The sequence below is a fragment of the Manacus vitellinus genome, unplaced genomic scaffold, assembly GCF_001715985.3.
Source record: "Manacus vitellinus isolate BGI_N305 unplaced genomic scaffold, ASM171598v3 scaffold_6_pilon, whole genome shotgun sequence".
NCBI classification, from domain to species: domain Eukaryota; kingdom Metazoa; phylum Chordata; class Aves; order Passeriformes; family Pipridae; genus Manacus; species Manacus vitellinus.
Window position 1 is genome coordinate 31,578,277 of NW_021940750.1, and position 25,406 is coordinate 31,603,682.

Consider the following 25,406-nt stretch of genomic DNA (forward strand, 5'->3'; position numbering starts at 1 on the left):
AGGCAGGGTCACCTGAGCAGGTGACGCAGGAACGCGTCCAAGTGGCTTTGGAATGTCTCCGGAGAGGGAGACTCCACGACCTCCCCGGGCAGCCTGTTCCAGTGCTCTGCCACCCTCAATGTAAAGAAGTTCTTCCTCGTGTTGAGATGAAAGTTCTTGTGTTTTATGGCCATTGCTCCTCTCCCTGTCTCTGGGCACCACTGAAAAGAGCCTGACACCATCCTCTTGGAACCCACCTTTGAGATATTTATGTGCGTTAACGAGATCCCCTCTCAGTCTCCAGACTAAAAAGGCCCATCTCCTGCAGTCTCTCCTCATAAGGGAGACGCTTCAGACCCCTCATCATCTTTGTGGGTTCCGCTGGGCCCTCTCCGGTACTTTGTTCTTCCCCTCTGGGGGCCGTGGGGCATCGGGAGGGAGGGAGCAGCCCCGAGGGGGCGGCGGTGCCTCCCGTGTGACCGCACCGGGGCCGGCGGGAGGGACCTGCGGTGCTGCCTCTGCTCCCGTGTCACAGCATCCGCGATCGCTCAGTGGGTGTGGGGCGTTGTGCGTGACAGACTGAACGCTCCTTGGTTCAATGTGTTCAGGGAAATCAGCCGTGTGGAAATTAAAACTGAAACTCTATAAACTTCTCTAATTATTAGCTCAACACATTGTAAATCGTATATCGTTAATAAATTCACAGTCTAGTTACAGTGTTTCTGATCAAGCACCTTGTGATTTCCATCTCCCCCCCGTTTTTCTTTAGTTAGCACAAGGTAAGAAACTTTGGGTAGTGTTGCTTTAAAAGCAGATGTTGATGGGAAGTCTTTAGATGAGAGAAATGCTTTGGTTTTACAAAAGTACTGACTCCTATGGGTGATGTGTGTGGTGGGATGGATTTGTGCTGGCCAGATGTAATGGGACAGTTTCTTTCCAGTATCTCATGGGAAATGTTTTTAACCTGGTGTTTGCTATGGTGCACTTAGTTCTGAATCTCAGCTTGAGGTTTTTTGTGTTAAAATAAATAAAGTAGCTTTGCAAGTCTAACCCAATCCACTTGTGTATCTTAGTTTATAACTTTTAGCCAGAGGTCAACTTCTTACTGTATTTGTTCTTTGGAAATGGTGCATTTGGCTGGGCCCTGTTTTTAGCACTGCAGTATAAACAGTAACCACTCAATACAGTTATTCAAAGCTGCTATTTATTTGATGTTTCAATTTACTGCTAAAACCTTCAATTTACCGTTTTTGAATTGATTTTTTAGTTAAGTTTACTTGATATGCTACTTATTTTTTCCTTGACACTGTTTAAATGAAATGTTATTGTAATAAATGTAGCTGTATTACTAAAAAAAGAATTTTCCCTTGCTCTTCTTTGCTGACACTTATAGCTATCTTAAACTTCAGATAAGGACAAAATGTCCTCTAGAGGGAGATCTTGTTGCTTTTATGTGCTAAAATGTTGGTCACCTTGTTCCAGTTAAATGTTTTGATCACCTGTCTTGGAAAGGATATGTGATGATGAATGTGTGTACTTCTACTCTGGATCTGTGCTTGGAAATTTCATAACAGGATACAGAATATAATAGCCTGTCATGTAACACTTCTGTAGGTTAAGTGAAACATAGTTGTTTTAGTTCAAATAGGTTTAATTCTGAAGTTAAATGAATAATCTTTACAAGTTCCAGAGCACTACTCCTGCAGGAGAATTTGTAGGACTTACATTTGTGGCATCAATTCTGCAAATGCTTACAAAGATACTGACTTTCATGCATCCCTCTCTTTTTCATCAAGATGCTTTTAAGGGCAGTTCCTTTGCTGTCATAAACCAAGAATTTCAGTCGCTGCTCTGAAAGTGTTGTGGGTTAAATCTCTTCAGCATAATGAGTGCTAACAGCTGGGCAAGGAAACAAAGCAGAAATAAAATGTCCCATTTGATTGATCTCGGCAGTACTTTCTGCCTATAAACAGCAGAGGTTGAAATATTACTTTGCAGACACATCAATTGTTTGAATGTAGTTAACTCTATATTCCACATGCTCAATCCAAATTACTGGAAGAATCCTGGTGGGATTATTATGAGGGTGAGTTATTCAGCATGTTACATATGCAGCCTCAGCATGAGATTTTTCTCACAGATGCACTGAAAAACCTTATTCCACAGTAAAGGCATCTGTGCTCTTATTTTTCTGTATGTAAATGCAAATAGTGAATTTAGTGTAGTTTCTGTTATGTCTGTTGTGTAAAACTAAAGGCTGTGTGGAACTTACTCAATGGATATGGTTGGAAAATTTCCTCATACTGCGACAACTGCTGAATGGGTCAAAAATGTGTTCACTTTTTTAGTTGCCAGTTGAACCCCTACACACTTCTTTCAAGTCCTCTGTACTGTTAAGAAATAGATATTGTCAGACTGACTCCAAAATAGTTGTAGTATTTGTATTCTTATAAATGTACCTACCAAACCACTACATAATTAATTACTTTTGTGTGAGGAGAAGTAATACTGCAAGTAAGGTAAAGTGATTTGCATTATTTATATTGCAAGATTGTTTTCCTTTTCATACTCTTTTTCATTGTTTTATGGTATGCAAATACTCTTCTGCAGTGCATTAAAAATGTATGCAAAGGGCTTGGAGGCAAATGGTGTTGTGTAATTGAAGGTACAGATGTGTTTTAATAGAGGAATAAATGCCATTGATAAATAGGAATAAAAGTTTGATGTTTTTTGTTAAGAAAGGCATGTTTACATCCCTAAGTTACTCATATTGTAGACTCTTTAATGAATTGTGCTCTGAATAATCAATTCTTTATTTTAGATCATAATTTTGGAGGATTGCAGCACTGAGATCTCTGGAGTCTGCTGTGTGTAGCCATAATGAGTTCGTCACTGGTTGCTTATGAAGATTCAGACTCTGAGACAGAAACTGAGAAGACTGAAGTCCCCCAAGCTTTTGGCACACAAATAAGCTCTCAGAGGTCTTCTGTGAGTTGTGGTCAGCACTTTGCACCTGGTAGTTTGGGTACAAAATCTACATATGAAATGCACCCTATGGAGAACAGTGGCAGTTCTGGCACAAGCACTGTTTGTGAAGATCCCCCTGAGCTTTATGCACAGAATAATAACACTGACTTGACATCTCCTTATTCTAGGAGGGCATACCCTGGCCATGCTGCATTATCTATGCCTTACAGAAACTATGAACAGACCTCAAGCTCTTCAGCAAACTCTGGAAATGGCGTTTCCCAGAAGAGGATACATAAAGACAGTGCTACTACCATAAAAGGAATTAGACCATATATCCCCAAACGATTGCGTCAAGAAAGTTCCAGTACGCCTGAAACAAAGGAACCTGATCAGAGAGGTAGCTCAGATTGTGATGTTAAACTGGGTGTATTGGGAGAGCAGACTTCGAGAAAGATCTCTGAATTAATTAAGCCGTATTTGGGATCCAAATATAAATCAACTGAAGTCCCCAAAAGCTTAATATTTTATATGTCTAAACACAGTGGCCCTGTCAATGAAATCCAGTGGTGTCCTGTACGGGAACAGAGTCACATGCTTCTCTCAGCTTCTATGGACAAAACAGTCAAGGTAATGTAAAACAAGATGTTTTGTGGCCCAATCATCAAACTTAAAAATACTGTATTAAAGAATGCTCTTCTGGAAATAACATCCTTGCCTGTGTGTGTTTTAACAGTTCCAATGTATTCAGAATTCAAGGAGATGCTTTGAAGTATAAGACTCTATTATGAACTTGCAGCCTAATTCTTCACTATACCCACAGTTAGTTCCATTACTTTGGAATTTGGTATATTGTTTCGGGGTTTTTTTGAATTAGTCATGTGAGTGTTTTAGACCTTAGAAAGTTAGGTTTCTACTAGGTCATTTCTCATGATCTGTACCAGTGTTTTGTCACAATGGCCATAAACACTATGGTCTGCATACAGATCCTTCCCGAAGTCAGTAAACAACTGACTGCCAACACTGGAATAATATTTTGAGGAACTTTTCTGACAGGCCTACATGACTACTGCTGGAGGAGGTCAGATGGATTTTCCATCTGAACTAGTGTGACAATTAAGTCTTGCATCCCAGAGAGGTTTCTTGTTGTGATCTAAGGAGTCTTTACACTTTAAATTTGTTTCAAGGGTTAATTGCTCCAATACTCAAAGTGTATTTTCCTTCTAGTTTTAATGTTTTATTTGTTAATTTAGTCAGTCCAATGAGTCTTTTATTTTTAAAATGGATAATAAAAGTATTGTATATGTATGCTTTCCCAGACATAGGGCTATTTGCACCTCTGGGTTCAAATAATAGTCCTCTGCAATGGTTTTACACAGGAACATAGTTTTGATAAGAGCATACAGCAAGTGTCCTTTCTGGTGGAAGGCATGCTTTGTTGCATCTAAGATGTATTTACCGTAGCAGCCACGATTATTTTAAAACTTGCTTCTAAAATTTAGGACTTTAAGTAAATGCTACTAAACAGAGACCAAACAGAACAACACCCATTGCACCAGCATACTTCTAAAACCAAAGGAGAGAACTTAAACTGAATTTGAATTCCGATTTAATGTAGGAAAAAATAGCCTTAAATTCTCTTATTCAAATTGAGAATTTTTTCTTTAACTATTTTACTGTTTAATTTTTAGTGGAGAATGGAATTTCATTTAGTTTGGTTTTTTTAACACTTTTTTCTTATCTTAGAGTTTTTGTCTTTCCTTTCCTCTTTCCTGAGTTTTGCCATGGGGCCCTGTGAAATATATGCTACCTTTGCATCTTTGAAGCAGCAATGCTCTTGAATCTTGGACAGAGTTTTTGCTTTTGTCTCCAGATGTCTGCTAAAGCGCTTGGTGGTCACAGAAAAGAAAACTCCAGATCTATAGCATGCATAAAATTTTCTCTTCCTAGTTGTTTATCTTTTATTTCTTAAGTTTATAATGACTTCCCTGGTTCTGTAGTCAGCATAATGTATCAAACCATCAAAGTCTGAATACTTTGAACTTTTAGGAAAGATAGAATTCCTCCATCTTTTCCCAGCTTTTTTAACCTCTTCGTCTTAAACATTAACTTGGAGGAAAAAAAGTGCTGACGGATGTTTTTGGTAAGCGGGAATTTAAATTTGGATTGTACAAAACTATTTTACACCACCTCTGAATTTTGATATGTTTGACATTTTGTCTGAAGTTGTAACACAATATAACCTCATTTTATTGAGTGAAATTATGTATGTGTTGAATATAAAACAATCTAAAATCAAAGTTGTTATTGCAATGTAAAACTATTAAAAAATGAAAATAATGGCATGTCTGTTGTGTATTCTAAGCAGAAAGAAAGATTGTTTTTGTAAAGTAGTGTTACCACCCCTGCTTGGAAGCAGTCATTAACCAGTAAGGCTGGTTTTTAAAGAAATCTAACTGCTTTAGGTTCCCCAAACCTTGGAAATTCAATATAAATAGAATATATTAATGTTGTCAATGCTTCAGAGCACACGAGTGTAAAAAAATTTACTGAAGTAATAATGTGACTGTTAAGCAGTATATGAAAACACACTTCTATATTTTTAAAGGTAGCCTGTAGAGAGGTATCTATGGATGCTTCTTACTGTTCTTTCCTGGTGAACCTTTTAATTATTGCGCTGTCACACACAGACCATCCGGGCCAGCAGAGGGCGCGGTGGCATCGAGGATTGCCGGGATGTTGGGAGCCCAATTCCCCTCACTTTCTGGGATCATGAGCCCATAAATCCCTGGTGACTGTCACAGCAGTGCTTTATCTTTTGGGGATTTATTTGCAGTCTACTGCTGCCTGAAGTTGCCCATTTTCTGGTATAAGCATAAAACAACTGATTGAAAATGCAGATGTACTTGTGTTTTCCCCCTCGTCCTTTAACTTCCCACAGCTTACCTTTTTTGTTGTTTTCTTCCCACAACACCTGCTTGGAATTGCTAGTTTAAGTCCAGACAGTGGATGCATGTCTTCTTTACCTCTGATGGGAATATGCAGACAATCAGGATGTTTGCACTATTTACTTTCAACATTTGATTAAGGTAAAACTCAAAGCACAGTTAGAAGTCTAAAATCCCTATATGATCAGAGACAGTAGGCAATCCAGAGCCTCAAAACTCTGTACTTTGAGTTAGTCATATGAATAACTGTGACTGAATAGTTTTATGTGTAAATGTCTTGGATTCAGTCCTTACATTCAGCCTATTAATTAAGACATTTATCCTTTGAAGAGTCCAATATTAGTGAAGATTTCTCAGAATTGAGAGTTCTATCTAAGTTGATCTGACTGTGATAGTTTGTGCTTAAGTCAGAGATGTACAGTTGTATGCAATTTGTGTAGTGTTTAGCCAGTTTTGTATATTTTATCTGTTCTTGTGTGCTTAAATGTTTTCCTCTTAAATTTTCATCCCTAACCCCCCCCCCCCCCCCTTTGGCACAGAGAAAGAAGAGGCACTTGCTTTAGTTACCTTACTTTAGTGATTTTAATTTTTTTGTCCCATGTAAATTACTATGGCTAAGTCATTAATATCCCACAGATAAGTATCTAAAATGTGTATGTGAAACTGATTATATGGTTTTTTACTTTTTAAGTGTGTGTGCTTATCCTGTTTAAATCAGAAGAAAAGAACAGTCTTCCATTTATGTTCTCTCAGGTTAACCAATGTACATTTTAACATCATCTTTATGAATCAATGTAAATCATACTAAAATATTTACAGTAAATGAGTCGATGTCTGCAGTTTCTGTTGACTGAAGCATAGCCTAGAGTCAGGGAAGATCATCCAAAGCATTTTGTATAAATATTTTGCATATTTAGGAATGAATGGACTGTTTTAGAGGACTTCATAGTTTTCTTTGAAAGTATTTCAAAGATCTGAATTTTTTGTATATCGCTGCATTTGAAAAACCTCAAACAGTTGTCAAGTGGTTGAGTTGAAAAAATTATCAGTTATCAGCTCAGGGGTGTGATTCTCTAGAGTAACATTTCCACCAGCAGATGGGGTGCCTCGACCTATTAGAAAGTGATGAGAACTGAACTCTGCCTCTAAAGACTGGAAGACTTTAATATTTGCCTCTATGTTATGTGTTGAAAGACCAAAGTTACAAGTTTATGCATGTGTTGGTAAACATATAAGAAAACAACTGAGTTTTCTTAGAGACGTGAAAATATGATAGAACTTCATGTGGAAAGAGATATGTATTGCAGATTAGTAACTCACAGGTCTTCAAATCTGGAGCATTAATAGAATTTCATGCTAAATCTCAAATTTGTAAGGAATGGGGAAAAAACCCCTCCGAGTTCTGTAGGTTTTGTCAAATTTTTTACCCTCTGTTTTTGTAGAATTTTTAGCTTCCCCTTTGAAAACTCCAGTCTAGGTAGCTGTAGAAAGGGACAGAAACCCTGATTCAGGGTTGGGAAAAGTACTGTTGGGAGCTCTTACTGTGACAGTTCTATTATTCACAGTTGCATTCTAACTGTATTAGGGTGGATTATGTTTTTAGCTTTATGTATTTTAAGGATTGTGAAACATTATTGTCTGAACTGATTACATTTGTTTTGTTTGAGTAACACTTCTGTTTGAATGGCTGCTGTAATTGAAATTTAGGCTACTACTGCCATTATTTGGGTTTTCCTACTAAAACACCAAAATAGTCTTTGTGATTTTAATATCTCATCTAGTGTTTTTTTTGCATGAATGTTAAGACTCAACACCATTATTAAAGGTGCCCGGTTCCCAGTTCTGATATACAGTGCTTTGTATATCAGACCTTGCTTAGGTATTTCTGGTTTAGAACCACAACTACAGAATCCAGAATCACAGGTTCCCATTGAATACAGCTGCTTGCCTTCTGTAGCAGGGAACATTAAAAAATTGTGTCTTGAAAGATGTGTTTACCAATTGCAGAAATGACAATGCTGTTCATTCACGTTGACAGTGTCTTATATTTGGAAGACCTTGTCATTACGTAGATCCACACAGACGTTAATGTTTTCACTACTTACTGATTCTGGACTTAGCTTTTTAACAGTTGTTCATAACTTCAAGCCTCCTATGCCTTTATTCTGTATTTCCTATTTTTGTCTTTAAAAAGATGTTACCTGGAGTTAATTTTTAATCATCTGTTAGCTTTTAATTTTGTGTTCCTGATTTTTTATTTAGAGCATCACAGCAGGGATTATGTTTGTTGCAAAGTATTTCTTAATTTTCAGCACTTTCATTCTCTGTTGTTAAACAGGATCAAGGAAAGAAAGTGCTGAGATTCTTGAGTGTGCAAAATGTATATTAATAGCACTTTGACAGGATGTCTTGTGTTGTAATACATTGCTGGAAGTTTTTCTTATACATTTTTTCCCTACTTGCCTAGTTGAATGTTATTTAGTCACAGCTGAATCTATACAAGCAAAGCAAAAGTTTTTAAAATGAGTGTGGTGGGTTGACCTTGGCTGGATGCCAGATGCCCACCAGGCTGCTCTATCACTCCCCTTCCCAGCTGGACAGGGGAGAAGGAGTAAGGTGAGAAATGACTCATAGATTGAGATAAGGCAGTTTACTAAAGCAAAAGTTGGAATGCACAGAAACAAAGCGGAAAATGACAAGGTTTATTCTCTGTTTCCATTAGCTTTTACATCTGAGCTGGTGTCACATGATATGGAGTATACCTTTGGTTGGTTTGGGTCAGCTGTCTGGGTCATGTCCCCTCCCAGGATCTTACCATCAATATGGGGGAGAAGGAATGTCAAGAGACAGTGCTGATGCTGTGCCAGCCTTGCTCAGCAGTAGCCAAAACACTGGTGTGTTATCAACACCTCTCTAGCTAACAATGCAAAGCACAGCACAGTTAGGGCTGCTATGGGGAAATGAAGTCCATCTCAGACTCAATTCAATGAGTTTAATAATATCAGCCTGTTGAACAGAGCCATTGCTGACTTCCCATAATTAAGAACACAAGAGCCATACTTGTTCAGACCAAGGCTCTGTCTAGCCTGGGGTTCAGTATCTAGTAAGGTCCATGAGTAGATGTGTAGAAAAGATGAAATGTCAAAGGTTTGTGGTGCCTTTTAGTCCTCTTCTGGTTTCTGTTTGTTTTCGAGTCAGGGGATTTCTGAGCTCCAAAGTGGTTCACCTTTGTAACATGCTACCTCAAGAGATTTCTTCTACATAGTTTTCCAGTCTTCTGAGATGCTTGTGATCATTAGATGGTATGTTATTCATACTTCAAATTTAATATACAGATTTTGCTTCCTAGTGAGTGTCAAATCTACAAGAAATACCATTTTTAATCATATTTTCAAAATATTGTATTGTTTTGTGGTTGTGTGTCTGTTAGGAGAAAGCACAGTAGTATATCCAGGAATTTTGTTATTGATCCTGTTGTACTGGACTGAATAGAAGATGATAGCTTCCACCCATCTATAAACTGTGTGTAGCACAGGTGGAAGCAATACAGATTTCCTAGTTAGTGCTGCTACCCTGCCCCAGAGTAACAAAACCTAATATTTATGCTTTCAACCATTCTGCACACAATTCACTTGGAATAGGCAATGTTTCTTGTTGTTCTGTCACACGCGTGTCGGTTTATGAAGGAATGAATTTAAGCTGCCAGCCTATTTCCTATACACCCAGGCATAGCTGTCAGATGGCTGCAGCCCTGTCACTGCTAGGCTGGATTCAAGCTGTTCACTAAGCAGCATTACCTGTTGTGCTGCTAGTACTTCAAGTATTGCAATTCTTAAATAAATTTTTAAAACCTAATTGTGGCAATGTTCCTTTAACTCTAGGCAACGATGAGAATTTGGGAAGTCATCCTATTCAATACATATATTCTTTATTTGAAATATTTTAAAGAAGATCTCTCTGATGTTGGTATATTTTAATAGCATATTTTAAAAATAACAAGGAGTTCTCTCCATTATCTCCGAAGTGGCAAGGAAATGCTCATATTCTGGGGATTGTATGCTGCTTACGTAGATGTGAGAAAAAAGAATTGTTTTTCTTGTTGGAGAGGCTACTAAAGAGGCTGTTCTGAAATACTGAAGCTGGCTTTTCTTTATGAAGGTTCTGACTTTCTTCCCTTGTTTATTTAGAGCTATGTGTAGTTCTTTCAGTGACTTTAAGCTTCCTGATTATTAAGATGGAAGTACAGTTATGTGATCAATACCTGCATAGTAATATCAGTTTCCTGAGCACTGAAAGGGCTTTTTTTGTATACCTCGATCTTCTTCTAACAAAATTATTTCATACACTTCAAATGAGAAGTATTTTCCACTTTGCTTATTTTGTAAGAAAAGGAACATCATGCAGGAAGGAATGTACTTGACCATCAGTGAAAGCTTCTAACCATGCTTATGGCTGGATGATAATACAGGTCAGGATGCAATCGATAGCTCTCACAATTGTTCTGCAAAAGCTGGTGACACATGTCAGCAAAGAACAGTTCATGAAAGTGGTGGATTTTGGTCTCTTCATCCCAAAGGTTTGTATGAGTAAGAGTTGCTTCACATTTGGTATGTTAATACCTCGATAATGTTTAGAGATCGCTGTTAGAGAGATATATTTTTTTAATTATTTTCTTCTTTCGAGCGATGCTGTTGTCAAGGAAACAGAAATCCTTGTAATGCTTTTGTTCACTCGTTCAGAGTCCACAGCTGGAGATGACTTGTATGGTTTTCATTATGTTCTTAGTGGTTGACACACTCTTAGGCCTCAAAGGATTTTTTCAAAGGAGTATGATTCTTTGAGTATAAATAGCACCATCCTGATCTCTGTAGGTTTTGATAGGCCATTGTTTCTTTCCTTCTGCACTGACAAGAACTATATTCAGTACTGCTTTGGATTAGAATTTATCTAAACACTTGTATGAAAATTGACATTTAAAAAAAAAGGGGTCAAAAATGCAATGAACCTCAGCTTTTGGATAAGGTTTTCAGCTCTGTAATGTCTCTTGACTTAAGATCTCTTTAAAGAATGCAAGAGTGATACCCCAAGTGGTCTTGCAAAGCATTTTTGACCACTTTTGGCTGTATTAGAGGATTGGCTGTGGGGAAGAAGAGTGGATATTTTGTGATGTAGCTAGTATGCCTGTGTTCCCCATTCATGCCTCCCCCCGCCCCGCCCCCAAATAATTTGGGAATTATTTAAAGAAAAATTTAAAAAATAAAAGTTCCTCCAAGAGCAGTAGTTAAGGAAGCCCGTCTGAATCTTGAGTCTGACTATAGATCCTCTTCAGTTTCTTTCTCCTTTGGGACTTCTGCAGTGTCTTTAACTTTTATTCAGCTGCTTAGCTTGATAAAGCCTTGAGGGAAAAATGCTGAGGCCTCTTGTAAAATTTGGTGGCATTGACCAATAGGTGCAAAGTGGTCACAGGTGAGATACACAGGGTAACATGGCTGTTGTGATAGTTTGTTATTTCACAATAACAAATAACAGTTTGTTATTTGACATTTGTTATTTCACAAATCTTTTTTCTATGCAGACCCAGAAGGATAGAGAGTGACTTTTGGATATCCTTAACAGTGATGTTGAAAGAAAGGATTCTGTTTCCTTGTGTTACCTAGAAAGAATTTTGGTTACTTGTATGATTACTTACAGAAATATCAAGAATTTAAAGTGTTTATCTGACTTTTTTTCCTAGAAACCCACCTGCCCTGAAGGGCTGAACTCCACTTCCTTTCTGGAAGCACTGGGAACTCTACTGGCAGTTTACTAAGTGTCTTTGAAGTAGCCTGTAGCAGAGAAATAAGCAACCTTGTCTCTTCCTGGCATAGCCAGCCTACTAGGGACAAAACAGTCAGGGCTAGAGGTGTCTATGAAGTAGTGTTTCTAATGAAGCTTAACTGATAATGCCATAGATTAAACTCTCCAATTATACGTAGGACCTGTGTGGGCTGCCGTGCAATCTAATGTCAGAATGTCATCTGAGGTGGGAGAAATGTTTGGTGGTGTTATCTCCCTTCTGCGTGCATCAGTAAGATTGCTGGTGAAAATTCAAAATTTTGATGCCTGGGAAAAATGAGTTAGAGTAGTTCTAAGTTCTTAAGTGACTGTAATACATTATGGTAGTATCTTTTTTTTTTAACAGTTAAGAAACTGAATATTTTTGCTGTTTAAAAATATAAATAACACCAGTCTAACTTTGCCTCTTTTCTAGAAGTCTGGCTTTATAGCTGCATCTCACATACTGCTATATATTAAAAAAAATAAAAAATCTGCTAACAAAGCTACAAGGCATCTTATGACTTTGATTCCTTACCCCTCTTAGTCTGTCAATGTTGTCAAGGAAACAACTTTTTGAGAAATTTTGCTCTACTTTTTCAGGTTCTATAGAGAGATGACTTGTGTATGATTTATCTGGCATCAGGAGTAGAAAGAGTTTTTCTGAAGTTTCTATTCTTCTCAATATGTTCCTGTCCTTGCTTTTTTTAAAGCAGATTTTATTTTTAGCCTGTGTCATATAGCTGCATCTTTAAGGTCAAAATATCAGTTGATGTACTAAGGATTGCTGACACTTGATCTTTAAATGAAGCCTGATAGAAAGAACTTTAATGACATTTTGCTATGTATTTATTCCAGAAAGACAACTGTTAGTTATAAATTTCTTTTAAATTAAAGGAGAAAGAAACATTAAAAAGCCCTGTTGCTCTTCAGAGAATTTGCTTCATTACTGTGGTACTAATGGCTTACTGTCCTTTATCATACATGTCATGTTTCATTGCATCCCCATTCATTGTATTCATTTCATCCCTCTTCAAAGAGGCAGTGTTTTGTGGGTAGCATGGAGTTGTGTTTTGTTTGTCTTCCAGTCTGTACATGCTGACTGACCAGCTGGTTAGGATATTATGTCTGAGCTTTACCTTCAATATGCTTGTGGGGGCTTTCTTTTTTATTATTATTTTTTTTTTAAGTAAAACTGCTGTTTTTCTTCTAAGACATATCTGATAATGTAGTTATAGAAAAGTTTACCTTTCTCAGATGTTTTGGTTGGTTGATGGATTAAGAATACTGGGCATGATAATGAAGACTGCATGTGCTTGTATGTTGTGCATGTGACAGCTGTGTAACACCTTGCTTTCTGAAGTCATATTTTGGAGTCTGCCCTTTTCTCTGGTCTCCTTGTTTCTTTCTGTATTATAATTTGCTCATTAAAAGAATTTTTCTCATTCTGAACACTGTGACTAGTGGATGGAAATTTGTATTTTTATCTGCTAGGAAAGGGACATGGATGGTTGTCTATGGAAAGGATGGCAGTTAGGGATGCAGGTGGTCAGGGTTGACATAGTCATATAAACATGTTAAAGCTAGCACTATGTTAACAATACAAAAGAAATTAAAATTAATTAGGTAGTTCAGTCTTACTCTGCTTGCTACTACTGAAATAATGCTAGTTAAAGTGTCCTCATTGTAGAAAAATACATAGCTGCTTGACATAATTAATAGTTTATTTCCATAATTAAATAACTAGTTCTGCTCATGTTCAATACTGGATTATGCCACTGACATCAGTGGGTTTCGGATCGCATCTGTATTTTCCACAGAAAAGGATCCTTGATATTTTGTTTTGATTTGTTGGGTTTTTCTCTTTGTTTTTGTTTTGTTTGTTGTTTTTTTTTCCTCAGTTATTAACATTCTCAATAGCCTTGGGAATAATAAATGATTTATTTTTTAGTTGGAAGAATAAAATTGTAAAGAAAATATAACTTATCCAGGCTGACTGATAAAAACTAGATTCATTAAAGCTCAGGTTTTGAAATAGCTGTTCTAAATCACTAGCTGTGTACTGCTTCTCATAGTTAGATATTACTTCAGATCAGTGTGGACAATGAGACTGCAATAAGAAAACCACCTGGTTAACATTGGGGATGTACAGAATTTACCTGTAGATTTGCATTAGGTAATTTCTTACAAATAGAAATTTGTCCCTAAGTACAACTCTCTGCCACTATTTTTGGAACTGCTGTAGTAAAGTGTTACTTTGTGCTATTCAAAAATACAGTATCAGCAGGTGCAGGATTGGCAGCATCCCGCTGTGTTGTGCTGCTCAACAGCCACTGCACATCCGATGGCTGGGTCGGCAAAGCTTGTCCATAGCTGTTGTTCCTGCTGTGTCAGACTCTCCCAGTGGATCATGTGCAAGAATGAGATAGGTTAAATTGCTCATTTTATTTGTTGTGTTTGTACTTATTTGTTTTGTGACTGAATGAAGAGATGTTTTCTGATTTTATATATATGTACATATATCAATATAAAGCTGTAAAGCACATGAGTAGCCTTAGCTGATTCACAATTTTATATGAAAAAAGTATGATAATATTGAAGTACAGTACAAATAGATATGGGTTTGAATTTTGGTAGCTACTGGTTAACTGAAACTTGAGGGGAAAAAACCAAACAAATTGAAAGAGTTGGTCAATGGTGTTTTCTCTATCCCATTTTCAGAAGCAAGTAATAAGTCGGCAGACACAGTGTTTCAGAAGCTTGGAAGTACAGTTGCTAAGACTGTACTTGTGTTCTGAATAGAACAGCATTTCTTTCTCTAGTAGTGGATGATCAAAATCTGTGGCATGCAAGTGTCTGTGGGATATGTATTTGTGAATATATCCAGTCCTTCCTGACCTCTAGGGACTCTTAAGACAATTTTCCTGCGAAGAAGTCTGAAATTGGGTGTCTAACACTTATGAGGAATCCCCACTTTTAATAGAGCATCAATGTATATGACTTGAGGAATTGATCGATGCTAATGAGTATGATTCATAGAGATGAAGGGAAAACCAGATTATTTGATAAATGGCTTTAGTTAATTAAATGGTTTAGTTAATTATCTCCTGGAGAGTTGCAATACATTTGAAATTCTTCTCCTTTGCCTTCTGGTAAGATCTGAAGTGTTTCCTGGACAGGAATACTGACTGATAGTAACCACTATTGTGGTTGTGCTTTTGGATGTTCTGAACACCTTTATATCAATCTTAACACGCTACTACACACACTACAGTGCATTCTGAAGTTGATGAGAAGCTGCCAAACTTATGCCATATTCTTTTCCCATATAGAGTTGGCAGTAGAAAATTTAGTGGTTTTAAAGTAATTCTTAATAGCTACCTGTCATTAAATGTTGGTTTCTCTTGAATTACTTACCTGAATATGTGCATCAAACTACTTTACTTGAACCATGTCATCCCAAATATGCCTAATACTGTGTGTGGAGCAGCTAATTTACCTGAAGTAAATTTCTGTGGATATGTAATATACAGGTGGGGTGGGGATTTAAGTGTCTTTGTCGTATTTAACTTTGACCTATGCTAAAATAACTCCAAGTTTTCATATTCTACAATAAACCATAGCTTGAATCTCTAGCTGATTTATAAGTATATTGTAAGTTCTTTTCACTTCTGCGTTTTCCAGGAGCTTACCGTTTGAGGAACAGCCTCAAGGTTAGCCATATTACAATGATTAGTCACAGAAACGCTTGAAGGTTAGCTGCAAAGTAGGTGCGAATTCTTCCCTTTATTTTGGTGTGTGTGGGAAGTTACTCTCTTGCACTGTCTGCCCAGCATGAATGTACAATTGCTATTTTGTAGCTACAAAAAAACCTAGTCACGCTCGTAACTTTTAGCTGGCTGAGAATGTGATCTGTGGGAGCATATTCCTTGGAGTCAATGGTTTATGGAGAATTTGTGATTAGCTTCAGGCGCAGTGATCCCAGAATCTTTCCACACAATAAACAACACGCTACGTTAAAAGATAACGATCTATGGCACAGCAAAACCACTTTGCTGTTGAGAAGGATGGAGTCACTGATAACTGATGATTTTAAATGTCCTTTACTGGATATGTATATATATACTTATTTACAAATTGCTTTTTGGTGTGCTTTGCTTGTAATGTAAAGGTTGCCCGCTTTCAGACTAAAAAATAGTCTTTTTTATACGTGGTTCTCTTCTCTTTTTCTTGTTTTCTCTCTTTTCTTTCTTTGTCAGCTTGCCATATTTTTCAGCATTTGGTAAGCACATCTCTCTTGTAAATAGTGGGAGTTAGCTAAAAAAGATTGATTGGTGCGGATGACTAAAATATCAAATGAAGTTTCCGATAGAATGAATCTTGCTGTTTGGCCTGATTTCCCTCAACTGTTCTTGAGACTCTTATTTGATGTTTTGGCTGAGAATTTCTGATGTTTTGTTTGGACTCCCTAGTACATAGGATGTGAATTTCTAGGTTCCTTTAGTACATATATCTGCAATAATTCAGAGGATACTTAATTTGGATTTTAAAATGGTTTGAGAAAACAGAATGCATAAATATATGGTCTAATAAGTATATGGTCTGGTACTATCATACTGTCTCTGTAGAGCAGATGAATTAAGTTGAAAAACGTTTTCAAATGTTGCTTTCCTCTTAATTTTCTATAAATTCAGTGATGAGCATTAGAAACATACACATTTATTCCCCTGAAATGTCAGAAGACATTATCATGTCATACTTCCACAGAAATAAAACATGAGAAAATACTAATGCCATAGTTTTGCTTCTTATTTATTACTTCTGTTCCCTACTTGTATTTTTCTAAAAAGCAGTAGCCCACTGCTCTGGGGGATTTAAAAGGTGCAGTAGCTTTGAAGACATTTAGCAGTTGGCCTTCAATTAGTGCCTGTTAGGCAACCTGTCTTGCTTTAGGGTTAACCTATTATGTTCTGTAGTGGTAATGTTAGTGTAGTAGTAGTAGTGTAATGTAGCCTCCCATGGCCTGTTTTATTCTGTTGACCACTTTTTATGGGAACAGAATAATTTATCATGAAACTTGGCAGAAGTGATTATTCATGACTGAAAGAAAGTGTTTCAGCAGTATTTTTGGTGTTCTTACGCAGAATAAAGAGAGGGACAAGAAAGATCTGTAGTAAGTTTTATTTCTCCCCTGTATTTCTTTTGGATAAGCCTGAGTAGGTTGCTTTTCTCTGAAACATGCTTTGAGCACTTTTTTGAGAGCTACAGTTGTGATTTTGTTGACTGGTTTGGTTGAAGATCACTTTTATCTGAATTGGTGTCCTTAGCAACAGGGACTTAATTCTCTCTGTTGTTCATCTCTAGAGACTTTAGAACATGTTTTTTTCTTCTCACTTTCTTAGTCTATTTATAGCTTAAGAAAACAGGTATTGTGGGAAGGTAAGTAACATGTAGTAGACCTTTAGAGGAAGTTCTTTCCAACCCTGGAACTGGCACTATGAGATGTATGCCCTGTTTGGGGTCAGGTATTCTCCTTTCACCGATGAGAAATGGACCAACACTGTTGGAGGGCGACACCCTCCCGAGAGAAATGCAGCTCCCTGCTGGTATAAGCAGGGTACTGACCCAGGGGTTAATGACCTACAGCACAGAGTGTGTCATCCCCTTCTCTGTTCTCTGGGCAGTTGGCATTGCCAGGGCTTGCGATGAACCTTTGAAGCAGAACGTTAAATGTGCACTTAATGAAGGTACCTGGCAGCAGGAACTGGCATTTAGTCAAGGTCAGGTGTTTCTTGGCACTGTGCGCTTTAAGAACATTTCATTTTTCATTTTTTTTTTTTTTCAGAAAGATTTTGCTTTATTTTTCTCTCCAAACATAATCCTTGAGAGAACGTTGATCAGGAGAGAGTTTTCAGGTATTGAATAAAATTGCTCTGCAAACTGGGCTGAGAGGCACAGGACAACCTTACAGCATATAATTATTCACACTATTGTTTTGACTGATTAAAAATCCTTTATGTCAAATAGTTGAAGAACAATAGAGTAAACTTAACCTTTTGTACTTTAGAACTCTGTCTAAATGTTTCTTCTCTATCTTGGAGTGCATTATTCATTAATTTCTTCTCTAGTGGAAAGAAGCTGTCTTTACACTTAAAAGAATAAAAGACAAAACACCAAGGCATGACTTCTTTGACACTCTGTTCTCAGGGTCATTTTTTTCCTATTTTCAGGGTTGATTTCTCCAAGAAGGTCTGGATCAAGACCAAGATCAGAGTTGACAATCAAAGACTCCTTCTGTCTCTGAAGATAGTAATGGTTATAACTTTTTTCCCAACAGAATCAGGTCAATGCATTTTCTCATTTTCACATTTTTACATTCTATATTGTATTTTATCCCTGAATTTGGTTGAATTCTTCTTCTTTGTAATGAATTGGAGTTAGCTGTAAACAAGATGGAAGAAAGTATACAACCTATGATGGACAGTATTCTTAGTATGCAGAGTTGTGGTACTTCTGGCTTGATGGTGAATATTTTTCAGTCAAGTCAATCTTGTGATCTTGAGTTCAGTTAAGAAAGCTCAGTCATTTTTGGTTTCTTTTCCATCTTATGGAAATGAGGAATTTCCGTATTTATGAGGAATTTGTTTTTAACTGTCCTTTCTGAGAAAACAATCAGAATTAGTGTTTTTTTTCTTACCTTTTGCCTGAAAGAGGGTTTCTTAACAAAAGCCATGTACTTGCACTTGAACACATAACACAATATTAGCAGGTAAGCAAAGGTATGCAATTTTCCTGAGCAACAAAATACTTGATTACAGGTCTAATGATAGTTTAAGAGGTGTTTTCAGATGTGATGAAATCAAGGCCTTGAAGCAGATGAACTTAATTATCTTTGTGAATATTCACAATCACATTATGTGCTTTAAATGTCACATTTCGAAATAGTGCCTCATTGCTAGTTAATTAACAATAATTACTCAAGGTAGTACTTATGTTTCTGGAATCTCTTACCTACTGTGAAAAATGTACTTTGCTTCTAAAGGTGTCTCAGTATAAGATCCAGATTTTACTTAACTCATTCTGAAAATGTTGCTGTTGTTTAGTCCCTCTGTACACTTTCCCTCTACCACTGCAGCGTGGAGAAACAGTTATTTCATTCCATTTGCTCTGCTACAGCTGTGCAGTGTTTTTAACACCTGAATCATGGTGTGTGTAATATATTTTTTCCTTTTTTAAAAAAGGAAGCGGTAAATTTTTTTTTCCGTGGCAGAATAAGGAAAGAGAAGCAGTAGCAAATTAAACTGGAAGTCTAGATCCATCATGAGGTGTTACAAAGGTGTGTTGACATTTTCAGCTAAAGAAATATGGCTTATGATAATACCAGGAGGGGTTTTTTTCAGTCATAGCACTTATGCTCAGTATGCTTTTCTCTGGGTAAGGATATTTTTTTCTTGGCAGAGAGTGCTATACAGCCCAAGATAGCTTACACTGCAAAAAAACCCCCTCGTAGATCCTAGAAAGTCCTGCCTATATTCTCATTTCCAAGTTCCCTCTTCCATCTTTTTTCTCTGCCTTTCATGTGGAAATTTAATTGAAATGTTCAAGGATTCTCTTCAAGTTTTTTCCTTTAAAATGAATCTTTTTTAAACAGTGAATCTTTCATTCAACTTGTTTCCAGCAATACACTTTACATGTGCTTATGTGTATGTATATTAAAATATATATTTAAATGTATCTAAAAAGAACCTTAAATTAACAGAAAACTACTATTGTCAACTTCTTATCCTTAAAAACTGCATATTATCTTTGCATTCACCTGTGTGAATGGGGTGTCCATTGAAATCCTGGTAAAAATGTGTAACGTATTTAATAATATTTTCCTGTATAGTGTATTAAATACTTTCAAGTTTTTAATTCATGACAGTACTTACAACATGCTAAACAGATGTTTGAATTCTCATCAATCTAAAGCTAATTCAGAGAACAGCAAGAAAAGCTACAATTTTTAGAAACAGTCATGAAGATTAATTAAACTAATTATCTGTGCTTTGTGCAGTGGGAGTGGAGCTAACTGCAGGTACATGAAGACATAACCAAGGGAGTGATGAATATTTTTTCAACTGGTAAAAATATTCTAATGATAGCAACACAGATGGAAAAGAAGCTGAGTAATATGAAGCTGAAGTAATAACATGCATCTGTTTGTGGTAGGGTCTTTAACATATTATGTGAAAATAGTGTTGAAAGTGGTGAGCACTTAATTGGGGAAACTTCCTAATAATAATTTTTCAGTTGTAGAATGACTCGGAGAAAATGAGCTTTGCACAACCACCAGGGTTTGATTTTCATTATTTGGAGAACATCATAGACCCATTCTAATTGAATTGTAATGGTTTGGTAATGATTTCAAAAAGCTTTCACCCGTTTGTCTGCTATGTTAAATGGGTTGAAACAAAATAACACTTTTTGCTTAACTTTTTCTCCTGCCCTTATATATGAATGACTCTTTCCTTTGTAAAGACTGATGAGAAATCTGCTTTTGGGTATCTCAGTACAGAGTTTGGATTATCAAAAACCTTGATATGCAATTGCTGACATTATAATTATTTATTTTAGAAATTGTTCGCATTTATGTGCTTAAATAGGAGTTAAATACTCCTGAAAAATATGATAAAAACTGGTCACTAATCTCCTTAAATTTATGATAATATGCAGAAGCCTGCAATACTACTAATATTTGCATTAACTTCTAATTTTGAAATTCTCCGTTCTGTGGGTTTGCAGTGGTAGTGAAGTAAATGCAGTGAAATTCTTCTAGTGGTGAAGTAACAGTTTCTGTAGGTGTGTCATAGTGTGTCATACTGCTGCTGCAGTGAGAAATGCTGAACCACGTCCTACCTGATGTGAGGCTGAATCATTTAAGTGTTTATGTTGCAGTAGTGCCGAGGAGCTGAGCACTCTCCAGCCTGTGGTGGAACTTTGGGTTTATGTGTGGGTTTCAGGGCTGTGCTGCCCAGAGGAGCTGAGCCAGCTTGGGTGCTAGAAGCTGCAGAGTGGGACTGGTGTGATGCTCTCCAGAGCTATGGAGTCATTTCTCTGGGATAAATTTAACAGTGGGATGTCTCATGGCATCACGGCACTGATGTGATGATAGAGTAGGTTTGTACTATGTGAATGTAACCTGAGGCAGTCCCTACTGATAGAATACCATAATTATGCATTGTTGCTTGCTAAAGTGAAGTGTGTTTATCAGGCTTTAGAAAAAGGGGAGGGAAGAGATGTGTATTTTTACAAGAATATAAATATTACATTTACTTCTGTAGTTAAAAATAACTTAATTAGGTCCTATGTAAATGCCAGGCAATGTTTGCAAGTGTCAGTATGTTCATATCTGCTCTTTGATAACTGTCACTAATTCATAGTTTCAAGACAATGTCCAAATAGGAGAAAGCTAGCTTTTAATCTGGTTCTAGGTTTTCAGCAGGGACTATTATTTTCATTTCCAGCTTCAAAGGTATGCTCCTTTACCGGCTGTAAAATAAAAGTTAGCAATACCATCTCCTTAATATGACAAAACTACATCGATTATGCACATCGATTATGCTTTTTTATGTTGTATTTATAGTATTTATAGATGCTTCCACCCGCACTTTTGTAGCAGGACTTCTCACTTGAACTGTACTCCTACTTTAAAAAAGTCAGTTACATCTGGAAAACAGCTTTGAAACATTTAGATTACAGTAATAATCCCTCTTTAAGTTACAGCTTCCTATATCTTAAATTGCTGTAGTTTTTCTCACCGTATGATATTCAGGTAAACTAAAAATATTTAGATGCTTTTCTGCTTTAAGAAAAAAAAAGATGTGTATTTCTTAAATGAATGTTATGCCTGTGTTTAATGATGTTGAATCTATTATTAAAGTAAACAGCCTCCTGATGTATTAATAAAGGAAAAGCTATTTACCAAAGTCTTGTGGAGAATGTGAAAGAAATAATTAGTCATTCTTTTAAGGTTATTTTTTGAATCTTAAAATTTCATGCAAACATTTGTGCTTTGTATTGATGAAAAATATAATCAAAGATCTGTTGTTCAACTTCAGGTTGGCTGTATCAGAGTACTACATTGTAGGAATGTTAAAGAACATTGAAAACCCTCTGCTGACTAGATGTACATTAGTTTTGCAAATTACCTGCCAATGCCCTTTGGGACAAAGCCCTTCATGAAATCATTGTCAATAGCTTTCTGTTGGGTTGACTTATATAATAGGTTATTCTTCAAGATTTCACAGGAGAGAGATTAAATGTTATAAAGTACAGAGTACAGAAACTCCGTAGGGCAATCTAAATGATGTTATAGGAACTGAACTATATTACAAAGAATATTAAACATATTTGCAATCTTCTGTTATTTGTCATATGAATGCCAGGCCCCTTTCTGTCTGGTGGATTGCATAGATATGCAAAGGAGAAATAACAAAAGCTAATCAGTTTTGTTTTATGTAAAGCTGTTAATATGTAGATACTTGAGCTCCCTAAAAATAAATAAATAAATCTGAGTGTTCTAATGATGCATGTTGATGTTGTGTAAATTGCTTGGAGAAGAGGAGCTGCTGTAATCACTTCACTTGAAATAGGAATATACTTAAAAAGAAAATAGGATGACACAGCCAGTGTTGTACATCTGTGCTAAAATTACTGTGAATTAGTCAAGTGTCAGTTAACCTGAGACAGTTGGAGTAATGCTGGTGGGGGCTTTACCTCCTTGGGGCAACAAACCCAAACTGTCCCCCTCTCTTTAGTGTAGAGACACACGGATATGAAGGGTAGGAATCAGTGCAATGGACCCAGCATGCTGGAGATAAATGTGGAAACAAAATATTTTCATTATGTGCAGTGTAACACAGGGGAGCTGGAATGGAAGGGGAAGCTTCTGTCAGTCATGGTAAAGTTTTTGGCATGGTTACCAGCGATGGGCCACAGCTTGGGCATGGTGACAGCTGCACTGAGTGAAGAAAACTGAGTTGTGGTGTGTGCTTGGAAGGAAGCTGCAAAAAAAAAAGTAAAATGGACAAGTTGCTTTAGAGCTGTCTTGTTTCCTAGATAGCTACTGCAGAGCAGGGTTTTCTCTACTACAGTTAAATGTCAGGAATATGCTGAGGGTTGATGTGTGTGCTGCCGACCGTCCACATCTGCGGTGTGAACAACGCTTCACTTGAGTCAGCAGATCTTATAGGAGTCACTGAATATTCTGGGAGTCAAATGTGAACCTTTGAGAAATCCTGGTATCTTTGAAGCATCTGCCTCCTACACTTCCAAATACCGGAGACAGCCCTTGTGAGTGGCCAGGAAATGCTAACATCCTTGATGTAGTGATCATTTGTATCTCACCGTGTTACTCATTCTATGATGCTCCTCAGCTTCCAGGATTTAACATATTTTTCACAGACTTCAATCTGGATAAAATCTGCCTTTGCCCATCCAGTGGACACCCACCTGAGCAGGAATTCCTGCAGCTGAGAGATTTGGACCTTGTTCTGATCTCCCTAAGAGGAATTGTCAATGAGGATTACGGAAGGCAGCTTTGTGCTTGGAACTGTTGTCTGTAGGCTCTTTAATTTACGTAGGAGGTACGTACCTCCAATTCACGTGCAACAATTCAATGAGTGTATTAAAAGGCAGAACATTCACAACACGGCATAGCAGCTTGTTCCAGGGGAAGCAGGAGACCAAACCTTGTACTGAGAGGCCTTTGTCACTTGGACCATAAACTTCTTGTATGTTTTTCCCATTACTTTCCCCAGTGCTTAGAGGCACACAAACATCATAATAGCTCAGTAATGGTATAAACATTTATAATAAGGCAGGATGTTTTCCTCAAGAAAAATAAGAAAAATTCTCAGTCTGGGTGACCCTAGTATAACTTGAACAAGTGGAGGTTCCTATGTTGTACTTCCATCTTGCTAAATAACATCCTATGCAGAAAAATCTTGAAAAGACCTCAACCAAAGTTTATCCCTGTAGCCTTCAGGCTAGTTGTTTTCTTCAGAGCAGTTTAAAAATATCCAGCATAATTTTAAATAAGCTATCCAAATAAATTACCTGTTTGGTGCTTGTTTTTCTGGCTAACCTGATTCCAGTACAAAGCTCTCTCTGCTACAATTAAAGTTTAGTCTTATCCTCAGCATCACTTAAATAATCAAACTGCTTCTTGTATTTATCAAAATGTATTCAGCTCTTGGAAATGAAAAAATCTGCTCTTACTTCAAGACCTTTATTGCAAGAACTTAATCAAACAGTAGGCTTGCAGCCATCTTTTCTCTTTATCCCTGTTTCTGAACTGCAGGATAAGATTTTCTGTGGAAACAGATCAAGCTGCCAGAGAGGACTCTGTTGTTTCTTTCTCTGGAAGTAAAGATGACTCCAGCTTGTTGCTATATGTGATATAGCTTTAGTGAAATGCTACCACAAGCTGTTGTGGGCTGTCCTGCATTATTGATTCATCTGGATATTAAATTATGTAGCCAAAATCAAATATATGATAACATAGTTCCTACACCTATATATGTTCAACTTTTTGCAGTTCCTTCTGTCTAGATTAGCATAGTTTTCAGAGGTTGCAGCTTCCCTGCCTTTTAGAGAGATGATCAAGGGTTGTGTGTAGTGTGACCCATCCACTCATCTTCACCTGAGGTCTTGGTGCTGCAGAGTTTGTGCTGAAACCAGAAGTGGAGGAAGGTACCCAGCACAGAGGATGCTGAACTGGCCTGAGGACCAAGGGTGTTTGCTGCCAGCCACACTGCTGCCCCACAGGTGTCTTGCTGGCATTTAAAGGGCTCTTAGGCAACAGAGCTCTACTTAGTGTGGTATCAGTGAAAAGCGAAGGATTTTCCCCAATCTTGGAATAGGGAAAAGGGGAAAAAATGCTGCTCTTACCTCTATTGCACCATCATTCTTTTAGAAACTCTCCTTTTTAAGAACAAATAAGAACTGGGAAAACAAGCTGTCTATCAGAATAAAAGTCAAAAGAAGGATCAGTATATTTAGAGATCTTGATCTCATTAAGTGAAGAATTTATTCTGCAAGCATCTGCAGTTTTCCAGTGTCTTTTAAATGATACATGTGGTATAAAACATTCTCACAAACAAGTCTGTGCTTTTTTAAGAAGAATCAACGTGTTTTGAAAGTCTATCAGTCTAATTTATTTCCCTGAAGTTTTTAAAGGAAAATAAAGTGGTTTCAGGTGAATTTTGTTACTAATGGTATCTTGGTTTCCAGGAAGGAGGCTAGAACTGTGAAGATTTCATTTGGCAATGTAGAAAAAAATACATAAAAGTTATGAAAATAAACATGTCACTTTACTCTCAACTTTGATACTGTCAAAAGATGTAACTAATAAAAAATGCTAGCAATTGCATGAGGACTGCCTTGAACAGTTTTATACTAAAGTCTCTAATTAACACATTAATTAAAGCTCTAATACATGTTACCAGAAACTAGGCTGCTTTTTCACACCTCTCTATGTCTCTGCCAACCTTGATTATAGTTTAAATAGTTGATAAAATTTTGTAGTTCTCTGGCGTGCCTTTTCAATTTTTGGTTTATATTCCCCCTGGGATGATAGTCATTCCTGTAGAGAAGTTTAGGTGATGTCTAAGGAACTCTGAATTGTATTAGTACTTCAGCTACTCACATTTCTGG

General features: G+C 37.0%; 1 protein-coding gene across 3 annotated transcripts in view; it reads left to right on the plus strand.

The window, feature by feature from the left end:
- Positions 1–2,567: 2,567 nt before the first annotated feature.
- Positions 2,568–25,406, plus strand: part of WDR25 (WD repeat domain 25) — a 61,272-nt gene continuing 38,433 nt past the window's right edge. For 2 of the 3 annotated variants that reach the window (XM_018082905.2, XM_018082904.2), the window contains exon 1: positions 2,568–3,576. In XM_018082905.2, coding sequence (XP_017938394.2) covers positions 2,860–3,576 — 717 coding nt within the window. In that variant the 5' untranslated portion in view covers positions 2,568–2,859. The remainder of the gene's footprint in view (positions 3,577–25,406) is intronic. The other variant, XM_025896108.2, reaches the window with a different exon arrangement.